This window comes from Erpetoichthys calabaricus, chromosome 1 (genome assembly GCF_900747795.2).
Source record: "Erpetoichthys calabaricus chromosome 1, fErpCal1.3, whole genome shotgun sequence".
Taxonomy (NCBI): Eukaryota; Metazoa; Chordata; class Cladistia; order Polypteriformes; family Polypteridae; genus Erpetoichthys; species Erpetoichthys calabaricus.
The window spans coordinates 348959784-348977173 of NC_041394.2; the positions used below are offsets into that span (position 1 = coordinate 348959784).

At 40.2% G+C, this 17390-nt stretch overlaps 1 protein-coding gene across 1 annotated transcript in view; it reads left to right on the forward strand.

Moving 5' to 3' along the window:
- Window positions 1–1595: 1595 nt before the first annotated feature.
- The window catches only part of LOC114642124 (zinc finger protein 420-like), a 48524-nt gene continuing 32729 nt past the window's right edge, over window positions 1596–17390 (forward strand). The window contains exons 1-2 of the mRNA XM_051935379.1: window positions 1596–1805; window positions 14745–15121. Of these exons, the coding sequence (XP_051791339.1) occupies window positions 14785–15121 (337 nt within the window). The 5' untranslated portion in view covers window positions 1596–1805; window positions 14745–14784. The remainder of the gene's footprint in view (window positions 1806–14744; window positions 15122–17390) is intronic.

The following is a 17390-nucleotide window of genomic DNA, read 5'->3' on the forward strand; positions in this document are numbered from 1 at the left end:
ATTTTAGAAATGAATCATCTAATTGAACAAGCAGAGACGGAAAACTCCAAAATAATAGTATGTTATAATTTTAAGCCTTCACACTTCATAAAAAGCCTGAATACCACAAGAAAGCCTGAGGCCTACAAAACCACGGAAAGGGAGAGGACAACCATAAAATACCTGGCTCAAAATAACAAAGATCTACATTTTTTAATTAAACTTATTTAATATTTTAAATTAAATTAAGTCAAAAAAGGTTCACACTTTTGGAATGTATTGAAAAAGTAAAAAGAAAAGATAAAGAATTAGGAATTTATAACCAAAGAAGTCAAAACAAATAAACACATAAACAATTTAAAAAGGTAAAAACTTTGAATATGGAAAATGCAAAGCCAAAGGTCATAAAACAGCAAACCACAGAAACATCAAAATCCTAACCCTAAATATTTGAAAACACAAAGAGGAGCCGAACAACGTGTGCCACGGGGAGCTGACGTCACTGCACCTGCCTCAGGCCTGCTGGGCCTCAAATTGGGCCTTGGGCGAGCTGCACAGGAGCAGCAGTGTCCACTCTGACTAGAATACAGAAATAGAAATTACATTAACATTCTTAACAATTACAAAATTATTTCAAAAACTAAAAGCACTTAACAAAAGGGTTTACTGAGAAAAAATAGCAGATAATAATCAATCAATAACTAAATAAAGAGCTAAAATTAAGGAAACAATGACTCTGTGCAGAACACACTTTTAAAACACACATTTTATTTTTGACCATCAAAATCCTCATTACATGACTCAGGGCTGGGGGTTGATGGTTATCCTCTCTCTCTGGAGCTTTTAGATAAAGTTCTAGACATTTCGTGTTGTTTTGCCACCTTCCCATTTTTGGGGTCTGAACCCAAAAAGTAGTATTTAGGGACTGGCTGAGCTTAGGTGGGCCTCTTCTGGGCAGGTTAACCACAGTACGGACGGCTTCTTGGACTTTTTTGGGGGGCATGCACTTATTTTGCCTTTTAAAGACTCCATTTAATAATAACAGGATTGTGTGTTCAGCACCGTCCTACTCTCTTTGTTCACCTGTGACGGTGTAGTAGAGACGACTCCCTCTCCAGTATTACATTTGCTCGCCAAGAGGAAGAAGATCCTTCCATCTACCTCAGAGAGCATGTTGTGGAAAGGGTAGGCTGATGAAATGATGGTAATGTCTGATTTATAAAATGATTGGTAGAAACTGTAAAGGAGAATTACATCTTACATCTTGCCTGAAGAAGGGGCCTGAGTTGCCTCGAAAGCTTGCATATTGTAATCTTTTTAGTTTGCCAATAAAAGGTGTCATTTTGCTTGGCTTTTCTCTACAAACTTAGTTATGTAATTTCTACATTGACCAAGTCATACAAACTGGGCAGTAACAGTTTAATGGATTAGTCTTGGAGTCCAATTGAAACAAGAGCTCGTGTGGAAAAACCTGCAGCCACACGGCGTCCCTAGACCTGAGATTGAGAAGCACTAATCCACTAAATCGAAAGTGTCGCCTTCCTTTGTCCTCCTAACGGGTCTTCGCATACTTAAGCCTACCATCAGTCCTGACAGCTAAAGCCGACGTTCACGCTGGTAAGTAGACAGAGTAAATAAAACAGAGCGAACGCGCGTGCTTGTAAGGTGCAGGGCTGGCACTGCTGTGACGTCATCAAGTAGCGACGACAAAACAGAGGCGCACGAGAGTCTTGAATCTTTTGAGCAGTAAACTGGAGAACTAACGGGATGAGAGGCCGTTGCTGCGGAGTGAGCTGACTTTTAAACGTATCACACAGAGGCAGAAAGTAAGTGATCCGTGTTCGGGGCCGTCACTTTGTGTGTGCGGGATTTTATCTTTGACGTCTGGTAGTGCTACAGCACGCCTCTTGAACAACTAAGAACTCTCATCGACTGCATCTTCTCGTATCCTGCCTGACTTGGCTTCTGTCTTTGGCTCACTTTTTGTATTTCACATTTTCCTGTTACATTTCTATTTATAACCCCTGTTAATCTTTATTATTTATCATCTGTTCCTTCAGTCGGTGTCCTAGCGAGATTGCCGAATTATTTGTGTTTGAGGAGCGGGCGATTTCTTTCAGAAAAATTGCTGCCATCTCGGCATTTATTTTTAAATTGAATTTAAGAGTTTAAACTCCATGCAGTAACACGCAGTCTGGACAATGATACGCTTGCGAAAGCAGTACGGCGGCAGAGACTTTGTGTACCAAAAATCAGAAAACGCACAACCTCCTCCTCCTCCTCCGAAGATCTGAGCGCAAAATGAAGAAAAAGAGATCGGCGTGTTTACTTTTATCCGTTAAAACAGCAGCACGAGTCCAGCGAACACCGGCAAGCTGTTTTACGGTGACATGAATTATTTTTTTCCGGAGCGACAGTTTCATCTTTTCAAGATTTATATATTTTTTTCTTTTGTTAGGAATGCAAACTTTAATGTAGTTGAGTGATTTATTAAATAATTGCATACAGGCAATATAAATAATAGAATGCTTCTGGATAGCCTCATCTTAAGTTGCATAAATATTTATTGTAATTAATTATCTAGCTCTTATCAGACCTGAAGGAGGCAGTATCAAAATGTAACAGCATGCAGCACCTTTAAAGAAACACCTGCCTACCTGTTTCTTTCTCCACGTTTATAAAGTCATCTCTCTATATAGAGCTAAGAAATTCCCAATGAAAAAATGAGCAGTTGGCAGATTCTGTAGCCCCTTTGCAGACCACACAAGCTAAACATTACTGGACTCACTCGTGTTGTGTTGTATTAATCGAGTAGTAGCTATGCAGTGTTTTAAACAGCAACTCTCTCCTTTTAGTTATTGTAAAAAAAAGAGTGAGATAAAGCTGTGTGGAGAATAATTATGCTTATTCAGTAAAGGCCAATTCATCAAAACTTGTTTATGAAAGGCAGCCAATGTTATTGGTTGCTCACTTGTCTTTGAAGAGCCCAATAAAAGAAACTGTGAACCCCTAAATTTTTCTAAAGTGAAATTGTGTTTGCAGTTCCAGTCACTAAAAGGATTTGTAACAAATCTTATACTTTGGCTAAATATAACTGGTTTAGTGTGGAGAATTTAAGCACATTGAGTCATCCTTATGATATTCTATTCTTTAACACATCCTTTTTTAAACTTTGACTCCTGTTATTCCTGATGCAATCAAAAAGAATCCTCTCTAACCTCATAGAAAAATAATTCAGAGCTTCTAATGACAAACGGACATCTGATGCTCTTCATAACCCCACTGCTGTACTGGTGGGACTCTCACTTGAATAGACGGCAAGCATTGCGTCTTATAAGTTTGAAATATTTCTATTTTCCATGTTGTTATGGATTTTAATCCCAAAATAATTCACAATTTCTTTAACTAGTTTAGTAGCAGTTCAACTAACATCACCTTTTTTTTTTTTCAAGGTGAAAAGTTTGAAAAACGATTAATTAAAGAGATTTTGTAGTTATTGTTCAAGAATAAAGTTATATTGATAGGCTAATTGTGTAGTTTTGAGTTCACTATCCTTAACACTAATGCCTTTTAAAGAAGCTTTTGTTCAATAAAAATGTTAAGAATTCGAACACATAAGAGAAGAGCAAAGGAGATTTTGAGTTTCTTCGACGGACGCCTCTTTCAACATTAAATGTGTGTGTCATCCCATTGGCAAAGTGAACTGAACAATTTTTTTTTTTTTGTTCTTTATTTCACCTTATACAATTTCTTGTATTGGGAATTTGTTAGTTTTCTTATACCCCTTGGGGTCAGAGCGTAGGGTCAGCCATTGTACAGTGCCCCTGGAGCAATTACAGGTTACGGGTCTTGCTCTTTTGGCAGTGACGGGAATTCGAATCAGCAAACTTCGGAATACCAGCACAGATCCTTAGCCTCAGAGCCACCACACCACCCTAATTGATATTTCTAGAGAAAGTGAATGATTTTGAGAAAGAAATTGGCTAAATATATAATATAGGAATGAAAGAAAAATGAAAGTATGACAGTGTCCAATGCTTTGTAAAAATTAATCAAAACGTTTAGTGTGTCAACATCTTGCCATTTATGATAAAAGATAAGGTCCATTATGAGACTTTTTTTTTTTTTTTTTTTTTTAATATGTGGCACTCTTTTATTGAGACACATTAAGATTCTCTATTAATGTTTTCTAAAGCTTGCTGTATGCCAACTAGTCACAAACGAAGCAATAATTTTATAATCATGTTTAAGCAGGGTGATGGAGCAGCAGTTACCACTTAACTTATGACAATGTGGTCTGAGGATTGTTACGCCTTGTATCATACCAGGTAGTAATTCTTCAGTAGTGAAAGATTCCTCTTAAACCGCAGGTAGAAACGTATAACAGTTTTGTTGGTGAATGCCTTATAAAATTCTGCAGTTAACCTGTCTTTACCTGAAGACTTAATTTTTGTAATTTAAATTATTTGTAATTTAAGAATGCTTGGTTTGTTTCAAAGTATTTTTTATGGCCTACCTTCCTACATTTCCTGTTCTTAATTAAATCAAAGAGCTGAGAGCTGACATGCTAGTCAGTGCCACTGTAAAAATCAACAACAAGACTGCTGCACAGTTCATTAGTGTCACCGCTGACCGTTTCATTAAATGTCAGCTCAGTCGTCTTGTTGTTCTGCACTTCCCTTTTCTCAAATCCTAAGAAATATTTACTGTTTATTTTCTGCTACTTCTGTCCTTCTGCCTCCATCTTCTTTTCCCTTTTCCATACACAATTCTTTTAGCTCACTTTGTAATCTTTAACACTTAATAGTATTACACTTTTCGTTTTAAAGCTATAATTCTTTCCCACATAATTTAATCTTTTTCTTTTTTAAGTCAACCTCTTCTCCATTTTAATTGACAGTCAACAAATTTTGTGTTTTGATATCTTGTAGTGTTTCCCACACCTTGTACTTTTCATTGCCAAATTCTAGAATTTATTCATCCATAAATTAAAAGTAATGAATTTCTTCACCAAGGCAATAATATATTTTTTTATTGATTGATTTTATTAAAAGCAGGTAATATTCCATACAATCAAGTCAAACCTTAGCAAACCAAAATTCAACCCCAACCCGAGAGAGAGGACAGCCATCAACCAGAGCAAATCTTTAAAAGCAGCTAAGAATGAAGAGTATCCTTTTCCCTGATGTAGGTGATTCTTCTAAAATGTTATTTATCAGATCCTGCCAGATTTTAAAAACGTTCTGCACAGATCCTCTAAGTAAGAACTTGATTTTTTCCAATTTCAAATAGTATATAACATCAGTTACCGACTGACTTAGAAGAGGAGAGTTAGGATTCTTCCAGCTGAGCAAGATGAGTCTACGTGCCAGTAGTGAAGTAAAGGCAATTACAGTTTTGTTTTGTCCTTCTCCACTTTAAGCCCCTCTGTGAGCCCACCAAACACAGCTGTTAGTGGATTAGGAGGGATTGGGACACCAAGGATGTCAGAAAGGCATTTAAAGGTTTATGTCCAAAATGATGTTAATTTGGTGCAGGCCCAAAACATGTGACCCAGTGAGACTGGAGCTCGATTGCAATGTTCAAATATTGAATCTTGCCCTGGATAGATTTTGGACAATTTTAAAGAAGATAAATCTGCTCAATTAAAGATTTAAAGTTGTGAATATGGTACTCGAGTGACATCTGTGCATGGCTGCCTTCCATTCTTTTTCTGAAATGTTAAGTGAAAAATTTGTACCCTGGGATCTTTGAAAGGAAGGGTCTATAAAATGTTTTTATATATTACAGAAATGCTGTCCGAGTCCTTAAGACTGATCAGTATTTCTTTCAGAATAGAAATATGTTGGAGGTGAGGAAAATTGGGCAGGTTTTGTTTAGCACATTTTCTAATTTGAAAGTAGTGGAATGATTGTGTTGGAGAGAATTTAAATTTCAACCGTAATTGTTCGTAGGATGCAAAGCCATTCTCTATATACAACTATCTACAGTGCATCCGGAAAGTATTCACAGCGCATCACTTTTTCCACATTTTGTTATGTTACAGCCTTATTCCAAAATGGATTAAATTCATTTTTTCCTCAGAATTCTACACACAACACCCCGTAATGACAACATGAAAAAAGTTTACTTGAGGTTTTTGCAAATCTATTAAAAATAAAAAACTAAGAAATCCCATGTACATAAGTATTCACAGCCTTTGCTCAATACTTTGTTGATACACCTTTGGCAGCAATTCCAGCCTCAAGTCTTTTTGAATATGATGCCACAAGCTTGGCACACCTATCCTTGGCCAGTTTCGCCCATTCCTCTTTGCAGCATCTCTCAAGCTCCATCAGGTTGGATGGGAAGCATCGGTGCACAGCCATTTTAAGATCTCTCCAGAGATGTTAATAATAATAATAATAATAATTCATTACATTTATATAGCGCTTTTCTCAGTACTCAAAGCGCTATCCACACAGGGAGGAACCGGGAAGCGAACCCACAATCTTCCACAGTCTCCTTACTGCAAAGCAGCAGCACTACCACTGAATCGGATTCAAGTCTGGGCTCTGGCTGGGCCACTCAAGGACATTCACAGAGTTGTCCTGAAGCCACTCCTTTGATATCTTGTGTGCTTAGGGTCGTTGTCCTGCTGAAAGATGAACCGTCACCCCAGCCTGAGGTCAAGAGTGCTCTGGAGCAGGTTTTCATCCAGGATGTCTCTGTACATTGCTGCAGTCATCTTTCCCTTTATCCTGACTAGTCTCCCAGTCCCTGCCGCTGAAAAACATCCCCACAGCATGATGCTGCCACCACCATGCTTCACTGTAGGGATGGTATTGGCCTGGTGATGAGCGGTGCCTGGTTTCCTCCAAACGTGATGCCTGGCATTCACACCAAAGAGTTCAATCTTTGTCTCATCAGACCAGAGAATTTTCTTTCTTATGGTCTGAGAGTCCTTTAGGTGCCTTTTGGCAAACTCCAGACGGGCTGCCATGTGCCTTTTACTAAGGAGTGGCTTCTGTCTGGCCACTCTACCATACAGGCCTGATTGGTGGATTGCTGCAGAGATTGTTGTCCTTCTGGAAGGTTCTCCTCTCTCCACAGAGGACCTCTGGAGCTCTGACAGAGTGACCATCGGGTTCTTGGTCACCTCCCTGATTAAGGCCCTTCTCCCCCGATCACTCAGTTTAGATGGCCGGCCAGCTCTAGGAAGAGTCCTGGTGGTTTCAAAGTTCTTCACTTACGGATGATGGAGGCCACTGTGCTCATTGGGACCTTCAAAGCAGCAGAAATTTTCTGTAACCTTCCCCAGATTTGTGCCTCAGGACAATCCTGTCTCGGAGGTCTACAGACAATTCCTTTGACTTCATGCTTGGTTTGTGCTCTGACATGAACTGTCAACTGTGGGACCTTATACAGACAGGTGTGTGCCTTTCCAAATCATGTCCAATCAACTGAATTTACTACAGGTGGACTCCAATTAAGCTGCAGAAACATCTCAAGGATGATCAGGGGAAACAGGATGATCCTGAGCTCAATTTTGAGCTTCATGGCAGAGGCTGTGCATACTTATGTACATGTGCTTTCTCAATTGTTTTATTTTTAATAAATTTGCAAAAATCTCAAGGAAACTTTTTTCACATTGTCATTATGGGGTGTTGTGTGTAGAAATTCTGAGGAAAAAAATGAATTTAATCCATTTTGGAATAAGGCTGTAACATAACAAAATGTGGAAAAAGTGATGCACTGTGAATACTTTCCGGATGCACTGTAAGTGTTTTAATCCCAGACGTTTTCCAAACATTTAAATACTGTGTAGGTTTGAGAGGGTAGAAAAAGATGATTATTGGTAGAAAAAGATTATTATGTAGAAGTGCAACAAATACAGTATCTCACAAAAGTGAGTACACCCCTCACATTTTTGTAAATATTTTATGTTTTCATGGGACAACACTGAAGATATGACACTTTGATACAATGTACAGTAATCAGTGTACAGCTTATATAATTATTTAAATTTGCTGTCCCCTCAAAATAACTCAACACACAGCCATTAATGTCTAAACCGCTGGCAACAAAAGTGAATACAACCCTAAGTGAAAAATGTCCAAGTTGTGCCCAAAGTGTCAATATTTTGTGTGGCCACCATTATTTTCCAGCACTGCCTTAACTCTCTCGGGCATGTAGTTCACACGAGCTTCACAGGTTGCCACTGGAATCCTCTTCCACTCCACTGGTGGATGTTAGAGACCTTGCACTCCTCCACCTTCCGTTTGAGGGTGCCCCACAGATGCTCAATGGGGTTTAGGTCTGGAGACATGCTTGGCCAGTCCAGCACCTTTACCCTCAGTGGCCATCTTGGAGGTGTGTTTGGGGTCGTTATCATGTTGGGATTCTGCCCTGCGGCCCAGGAAGGGGATCATACTCTGCTTCAGTATGTCACAGTTCATGTTGGCATTCATGGCTCCCTCCATGAACTGTAGCTCCCCAGTGCCGGCAGCACTCATGCAGCCCCAAACCATGACACTCTTACCACCATGCTTGACTGTTGGCAAGACACACTTGTCTTTGTACTCCTCACCTGGTTGCCGCCACACACGCTTGACACCATCTGAACCAAATACGTTTATCTTGGTCTTATCAGACCATAGGACATGGTTCCAGTAATGTATGTCCTTAGTCTGCTTGTCTTCAGCCATCTGTTTGCAGGTTTTCTTGTGCATCATCTTTAGAAGAGGCTTCCTTCTGGGATGACAGCCATGCAGACCGATTTGATACAGTGTGCGGCATATGGTCTGAGCACTGACAGGCTGACCCCCAACTCCTTCAACCTCTGCAGCAATGCTGGCAGCACTCGTACGTCTATGAGTGTTGGCAATCTTCTTATAGCCTGGGCCATCTTTATGTAGAGCCACAATTCTTTTTTTTCAGATCCTCAGAGACTTCTTTGCCATTCAGCTTTCATATTCTGTATCTTGCTCTTCACGTGTTTCACGCCTACGTTTTTTTTTTTTTTTTTTGAGTCTTTTGAATTCCAGTTTTCATTATCTGTAACCTGCTCAGCATGTGTTTCGCCCCTTTGTTTTTTAACCTCTTTATGACGTTTTACTTTGTTTTCTACTCTTTGTCTTTTATTTCTGACCTCACTTTGTCCTGCTTTTTTTTCCAATAACACCTGGTCCGTGGTGATTATTTTCCCTTTTTCGAGTAATAATTTCTGCTTGTTTGCGCTACTGTGATGTTTACTTTCTTTTTTTTATACTTTCTAATTTTCCTAGTTTCATATTCTTTAACTTTCTCCACATTTGTATCGCGCAAAAGTGTTTTTTTTTTTTTTTTTGAGCCACTGCTTTCATAATCTGCTCTGTATGTGTATAGCACCAACGTTTGTGAACGTGTTTATGAGGTTCTACTTTCTTCTTTTACTCTTTTAATTCTGAGCCCGCTTGGACATGCTTTGTTTCAATTCCACTTGTTATGGGATGATAATTACTTTCCTTATTTTCTGCATTTGCACCTAGATTATTATTTTTCTTTTTTGTCTCTCCAACACTTTTGAGGCTCTTTTCTCCACGCTGCTTGCTTCTTCACTTAGTCATCGACTTTTCATTTATAACATTTTGTCCTTATATGCTTTATATGTGCTGAGACCCTGGATCTGTGTGTGCTCAAATCCTTCACATGACAGAATGTTTTGCTGCCCCGTTGTCTTATTTGATATTGATTGTAAGTAGGGCGTGTCTTGCAAGAATCTCATGTTCTACGTCATCGTGAGATGGTCCTGGGTCAATCTCTTGGCACAATGTCTCATGTTTAAAGTCCTCACGGGTCTTTTAACCATCTTCCGTGATCTTAACGTGAAGATGATGTCTCGACGCCCTACTGTTTCTCTACAGGATTTTTTTTTATAATGGAGAGATGTTTTTAAAGTTTGCAGTAAAGTTATCACTTAAATGTTTCTTCTGGTCTTTTATATCCTGAAGTGGTTTCTCATTTCTCATGTTTGTATCCTTTATATACCTTATGTCTCTTTATGAACCCGAGTGAGGTAATCATTGTGGTAATCTTTACCTTCAGCTTGGACAGTTTATTTCGGTCTTCTCTGCTCTCTGAGTCCAGTTAGAGTTGATGCCACTGACTCATTGGGGGTAGTTGACTTCGGGAATAGTGAGGCCACGCTCCGTTTCAATGAACCACCTGGAATTGATGAATTCCCCTGACCCGACTCATTCGCAGTTTTACTCCCACTTTCGCTCTCAGTTGGAGCAGATATTGCAGTGTCAGGTTCCAGCAGATCTGTTCCTTCCCCTGTCTGTTCCAGATCATTCTCTGGCAGGCCATACCTTAAACTTGAACTTGAGGCCAGTTTAGACTTAATGAAGCCTTAGCTACCTTTTCTTTCTGAGCCCTCTGTCTGCTGCTCATGCTTTGCATATATATAGCCATTGCCAAAAGTTTTGAGAATGGCACAAATGTTAACTTTCACAAAGTTTGCTGCTTCAGTGTTTTTAGATCTTTTTGTCAGATGTTTCTGTGGTATACTGAAGTAGAATTACAAGCATTTCATAAGTTTCAAATGTTTTATTGACAATTCCATGACGTTTATGCAAAGAGTCAATATTTGCAGTGTTGGCCCTTCTTTCTTTTTCAAGACCTCTGCAATTCATCCTGTCTGACTGGCAATCAACTTCTGGGACCAATCTTGACTGAAGGCAGCTGCCCATTCCTGCATAATCAATGCTGGGAGTTTGTCAGAATTGGTGGGGTTTTGTTTGTCCACCCGTCTCTTGAGAATTGACCACAAGTTCTCAATTTGATTAAGGTCTGGGGAGTTTCCTGGCCAGAATTTTGATGTTTTGTTCCCAGAGCCACTTAGTTGTCACTTTTGCCTTATGACCTGGTGCTCCACCATGCTGGAAGAGGCATTGTAGGTCACCAAACTGTTCAGGGTGAATATGTATATACTTTTTGAATTTTCATATTCAGGAATCCCTCCTCGAGCGCAGGGGTTGCGTTCCAGAACCCCCCGCGAAAGGTGAAAATCCGCGAAGTAAAAACCATATGTTTATAAGAGTGTGGGTGAGTTTATAAGGGCTTAAAATATATAAAAATAACCATATGAACATTTCCCACACAATTATACAGCATAACCCCTTTGTATTCTCTTAGATATTAGGTAAGATTCATTGAAATTATGTATGTAAACACACTTTTTATATACAGTAAAACCTAAATATTATTTTAAAGATATCGAGCGTCTCCGATATCACATATGTTTCAACCATTACGACAGGCAGGCCACCAGCAATAAATACGTATAATGCAAGAAAAATTGTATACAGTAAAATGTGTGTATAGTGATATTAAACTATGTACATGTAATAAGTACTGTACGTAGAAAATTAATTGTTACTCACCAACAATGACAGGATGACTTGTCCGATAATGATGAGTTTAATTTTACTGCACAACAAAGGATAGCGTTACAGTAATCCCTCACTTATCGCGGGAGATAGGTTCCAAGGCCGACCGCGATAACTGAATTTTCGCGAAGTAGGGACACCATATTTATTTAATTATTTAACGTGTATTTGGACGTTTTTAAACCCTCCCTGTATTGTTTACAACCCACCCTTTACTCTATTAATAACAGGGACAACTTCTAAGCAATATGAAATTGGTAGATAAGTTTACACTTACTGTATAGCGAAGTACACGCAGCCATATATGACGTGATGATGGTGATAAATATGCTGCACAGTAAAAATGATGACGATGAAGGTGATGATGACTGCGCAGCCGATGACTGTATTTACGTCTCTTCAGACGGCGGTGCCATTTCCTGGGGCACCTCCTCCACGGTTTCTGAAGGTGTATCCGTAGTAGTAGTAGTAGTAGTAGTAGTAGTAGTAGTAGTAGTAGGAACTGGCTCTTTTTTGTGAGGCTGCAAAAACATTGTGATCGGCAGTTGCTGACGCTGCTTCTTTTTCCGGTCGAAGAGCAGCTTGTAGGCGGTCATGACGTCATCGACCTTGTTGCATAGATTCCTAAAGCAGATTCCATCCAGACTACTGCCTTATCACGTCCACTTGCAACTCGTTTTGCGCCCTGGTTAAAGGACACTGCAGTCGTAGATCTTGTATGCTTTTCCTCCTTTTTAAATAAAAAGAATCATGGACTCATTGATGCTGTAATGGTGTCCTGCAGCGGTGTAGCTGTTCCCTTCCTTCAACATATCCAAAACTTTTACCTTTTCTGCAATCATTTGCATCTTCTGTTGGCGCTTGGACACAGCCCCTGAAGCAGTAGCACGTTAATACTGAATGAGTGAGATGAGACTTCCTGGTTAATGCAGCGCTCTGTCGTTGAGCCAATCAGCAGCACACAGGAACTTAACTGCATGCTCTGATTGGGTAGCTTCTCAGCCATCCGCCAATAGCATCTCTTGTATGAAATCAACTGGGCAAACCAACTGAGGAAGCAAGTACCAGAAGTAAAAAGACCCATTGTCCGCAGAATCCCGCAAAGCAGTGAAAAATCTGCGTTATATATTTTGATATGCTTACATATAAAATACGCGAAAGAGTGAAGCCGCGAAAGTCGAAGCGCGATATAGCGAGGGATTACTGTACTGTAGTTAAATCCTCTTGGGTTAAGTGAGAACTGGATACCTCAGGATAGTAGTAAAAACAACTCAGACATGAGTTTCAGTAGGCTTTGCGCCCTTGGAACCAAGTTGCCCAAACTATTCTCTAACATTTCAGTAGTTATTTACCGCTGTGATGCTGATCTTTCTGATCTTAAAATTGTTCTTTACGATAGCAGCTGACAAAAAGAATTGCAGAATTACGGTATTTGAGGGTTCCTCTCGAGTGCCTCTTGTACTTTTTGGCTCAAAAACTAATCGGCACATCATCATCTCATAACAGGCTTACGTTTCGAGTATGGTATTTTTCCGACCAACCATTTTAGCTGTAGGCCGTCCTCAAGAAAGCTGTGACACACAGACAGACACACAACCTTCATCGAGATATTGATGTTTTCAGTTTAATGTTGAAACCCAGAGATTGACATTTTTGATGAATCTAAAGCTTTTGCTTGTTTCCCCATAGGCAGTAGGTTGTGGTGGGGAAGGGTGCAAAGCAAAAAAGGTGAAGTAACACCACTGCTAATGGAGTTCTATCCTAGACGTCCATCTCCCATAACAGATGAGACCAAAACAAAAAATGCCAAATTCTAGTATTTATCTATAAATTCAATAAAAATAATGCAAGTTTTTAACCAAGCCATTAATCTGTACTTCAGCTTCCACTATCTTCCATGTCTTATTTTTGTAATTCTGTAGTTCCTGTCAGCTTTAGATCCTTTTGTAAACATAGTTTGGGTTCAATAATGATTTGGGTTAATATGTTGAACCACAATCAGATTTATAGACCTGCTAGAATTGTTTACTTTTATTCAATCTTATATTCCAAAATTTACTACAGACTCATTTTGGTGTCCTTTTGCTTGACTTCTCACTACTGACTCACTAAAAGCCACAGTGCAGTCACTGAGAACACCCTAACAGTAGTGCTGGGCGGTATACCAGTTCATACCAAAAACCGTTTTTTATTTTTGTTATGTTGTGGATTTCTTATACCACAACACTGGTTTAAATAGCCTAAACAACGTTTGGAATGTGGCGCAGCGGGAAACTGTTTGTTTAAGGGGGGACCTTTTTCACTGCTACACCGCTAAACACGCATGCAACGGAGCACATGTGTTAGTGGAGGTACTGAGCGGTGAAAATAGACCGAGAACATTCTGAAACTGAAGCTGTAGCAGGCGATAAAGTTGAACATGATGACACAGAAGAACTTTTGCTGGAAAAAGAAGTCATGTCTGTGGTCGGGAAATACTTCTGGAAACAACTATTTATGGCAAATGCTGTCAAGATAAAATTGTCGCCAGAGGCGGCAACACGAGCAATTTGCTGCACCACCTTAGCTGCAAACATGCTTTGGAGTACCATGAATGTATGGAACTAAGATTGGCCCCCTCCACGTCCTCAGGTAAAACTGAAAAAGCTAGTGGACACTTGAGTCAGACTAGTGCTGGGCAGTATGACCAAAATTCTATATCACGGTATTTTTCAAAATTATACCGGTTTCACGATATTCAACGGTATTTTTTTCCATGCATGAGTGGATGTTAACCACATTTTCCACTTCAATTACTGCAGGAGACTGGCTAAGAATAACCTATTCCACTGTCACGAGCATTGTACATTGTACAAAAAAATATTTTAATGCGCACACAAGTATTAATACTATTAATATTAATATCACTTCATGAGGCCATGCAAGCCTGTATTAATACCTGTGTGCGCATTAAAATATTTTTTTGTACAATGTACAATTCTCATGACAGTGGAGTAGGTTATTCTTAGCCAGTCTACTGCAGTAATTGCAGTGGAAAATGTGGTTAACATCCACTGAGTTATTTGGGTCCACCAAGTTCTTTCCGGCACACATCGATCCCTGGCCAGACTCCAGACAATGGCTCGGATGTTTCAAGTAAGGTTTACTTTGATATAATTAGAATATTCATGAAAGTGACAATGTATTATTCTGTTTGGCCACGCCTCCATAAACCCTATCAATAACCCCACCAGGAGCATGTGTCTCCAGCCAGCCAAGCTTGAAAGATATAAACTGTGACTGAACAGTTGCCATAAAAAGAAATATTAGTTTTAAATGATGCAGTTTTGATGTAATTAAATCCTGTTCTTTCAGGAGCAAAGAAGCAGCAGTTGCCATTTATTGTAACGCAAAGATGGACGTGAAAGTGGAGACGTGTGAAGCTGACATAAATACCATGGAGATAATGACTGTAAGTGTTAAGGATGAGGATTGTGGCAGGGGGTTTGCCCAGCCTAAACAGGGCATTCTCTGCATAAAGGACGAGGATTATGAACTGGGGTCAGTGTGCATTAAAGAAGAAGTAGAGGAGATGTCTGTCAGCACTGAGACGCACAAACCTAAAAGTGTGAAGCCTTTCGACGTCAGGCTGAGGTCTGAATCTTTAGCGTCTGACAGGAAGACGACTGAGGAGATTCCATCTACTGGGCCCGAAGAAGATCAAGCATCACCTACACATCAGTCTGAAGAAAGTAAGTGTGAAATAAAAATGGTTGTAGGTTTTAGGGTTGAGGGTGTGAGCTTAAAAGTGAAGTTTAACATGAAATATCCATCCATCCATTTTCCAACCCGCTGAATCCGAACACAGGGTCATGGGGGTCTGCTGGAGCCAATCCCAGCCAACACAGGGCACAAGGCAGGAACCAATCCTGGGCAGGGTGCCAACCCACCACAGGACACACCAAGCACACACTAGGGCCAATTTTGAATTGCCAATCCACCTAACCTGCATGTCTCTGGACTGTGGGAGGAAACCGGAGCGCCCGGAGGAAACCCACGCAGACACGGGGAGAACATGCAAACTCCACACAGGGAGGACCCGGGAAGCGAACCCAGGTCCCCCAACTGCGAGGTAGCAGCGCTACCCACTGTGCCACCGTGCCGCCTAACATGAAATACTCGGAGGTTTAATGTTTTGTTGTAGTAAATGAGGAGTTTGTTTTTTGTTAATTGCTAACTTAGCAAGCAAAATATTTTCCGTTTTTGGAGAGCTTGTATAAATTTGGGCCTAAATTGTGGCAGGTTGTTTCGCTTTTGATTAGCTGTGCTCTGTTTTGTTATCATTTTCAAGTGTGTTGTGTTCAAGAGGAATGCTTCTGGCAAGTATGTGTTTTGTTTACTTCTTTTACTCTCATAAGATGTGACACCAACAAACAATTTTTTATTACATGTGCTTCAATGTGGATGACTTTGTCTGCCCTGAAACTGCCTTATGTATAACATTTTTAACTGTCGTAAATCAAACCTCCACTACTGACATCTAGTGGCCATTGTACAGTACATATCAATACAAATATGCAAAGGCATTCTGTGAGTGTGGGAGTGTGAGATTAAGGGGAGAGGCAGAACCTGTCATGTTAAAGAAAAGCCTTGTTTCTTGCATAAAGCCCTCTTCCACCCCCTTGCATCATAAGAAGTCAGATGTATCTGCCATGTTTTTTTACAACCACACCCATAAACGAAGATATGAAAAAGGTTAGTGGATAATGAGACCGAAGATGCACAGAAGATGGTGTAAAGTAAACCAGAAAGAGCAAGCTTTAAAGCAGTACTTCAAAGCAGCACTCAGGATTGACTAATCAAGCACAGAGTATCCCTGTTGTTTCCTCTCCCAGCAATACTAACGGCAATCCCAGATAATGCAGTTTGCCTCTTTAAGCCAATTTTTAATTCAGGGATCCAGCTACAGACATGGAGAATCAAGCTGCCACTTTACTGTTTTAGCTTCTCGGGTGAAAGTGCATATGGCTGAGATGTCTGAGCACGGACTTTTTAAAAATATCGACTGCATTCACCAAAGAGCAAGAAGGCTTTTCTGCTTTCTGTTTTAATGAAAACAGACTTTTCCAATACAGTCTAAAGATGCTGGCACTTCTTGTAGGGATGACCGTGGGAGCAGATATACACAGGGCACTGCCTCCCCTAGAACACATAATGGCAGCTCCCCTGGGTTGCAGTGGGACCTCAGAGTCCCATAGGGCTCCATGGGAGTTGGAAGTTGGCACAGCCTTGTTGGGATCTGTAGGGGGCCTCCAGGGGGAGCTACAAAGCCCTACTTTGTTGGGGTTCCTCCTCACCTGGGAGTACTTACGGGCCACCAGAAATACTCCCAGGTGCAGCATAAAAGGAGCCGCCTGACTTCATTCAGGGAGCTACAGTTGAGAGGAAGTGGGATGAAGATTGCTGGAGGATTAGTGGAGGCAAAATGAGTGAGAGACAAAGACATAGAGAAGAAGAGAAAGAAAGTACTGTGTGGAAAACATTTCCCACACCAAAATAAAAAGCCTTAGCGCTTGGAACTAGTGTCTGGCGTCTGTCTGTGATGGGTTTGTGGAGCCGGTGTGCCCCATGGTGGCCACAATAGATATACTGTGTGTGTATATACGAGGGGGTATCCAAAAATAACCAGAATTGGAAAAGAAAACGTTTTAATAATTCTTACTTACTGAAATTTTAGTCTCATTCAAAGTCCTCTCCATATCAATGAATGCACTCGTCCCAATGGTTTTCCCACTGGCGGAAACATTTTTGGAATTGCTGAAGATTTTTCTTTGAATTCCTCCATGGTACAAAAACGCTTTCCTTGGAGTTCATTTTTCATATGTGGGAATGAGAAAAAGTCGCACGGAACAAGAGCAGGTGAGTAGGAAAGGTGTCAAGAACTCCAAGACACACAAGTCAATTCAGAAATATCTTCAACAGTCCAACGACGATCTTCATAAATTGCATTGTGAACTTTTT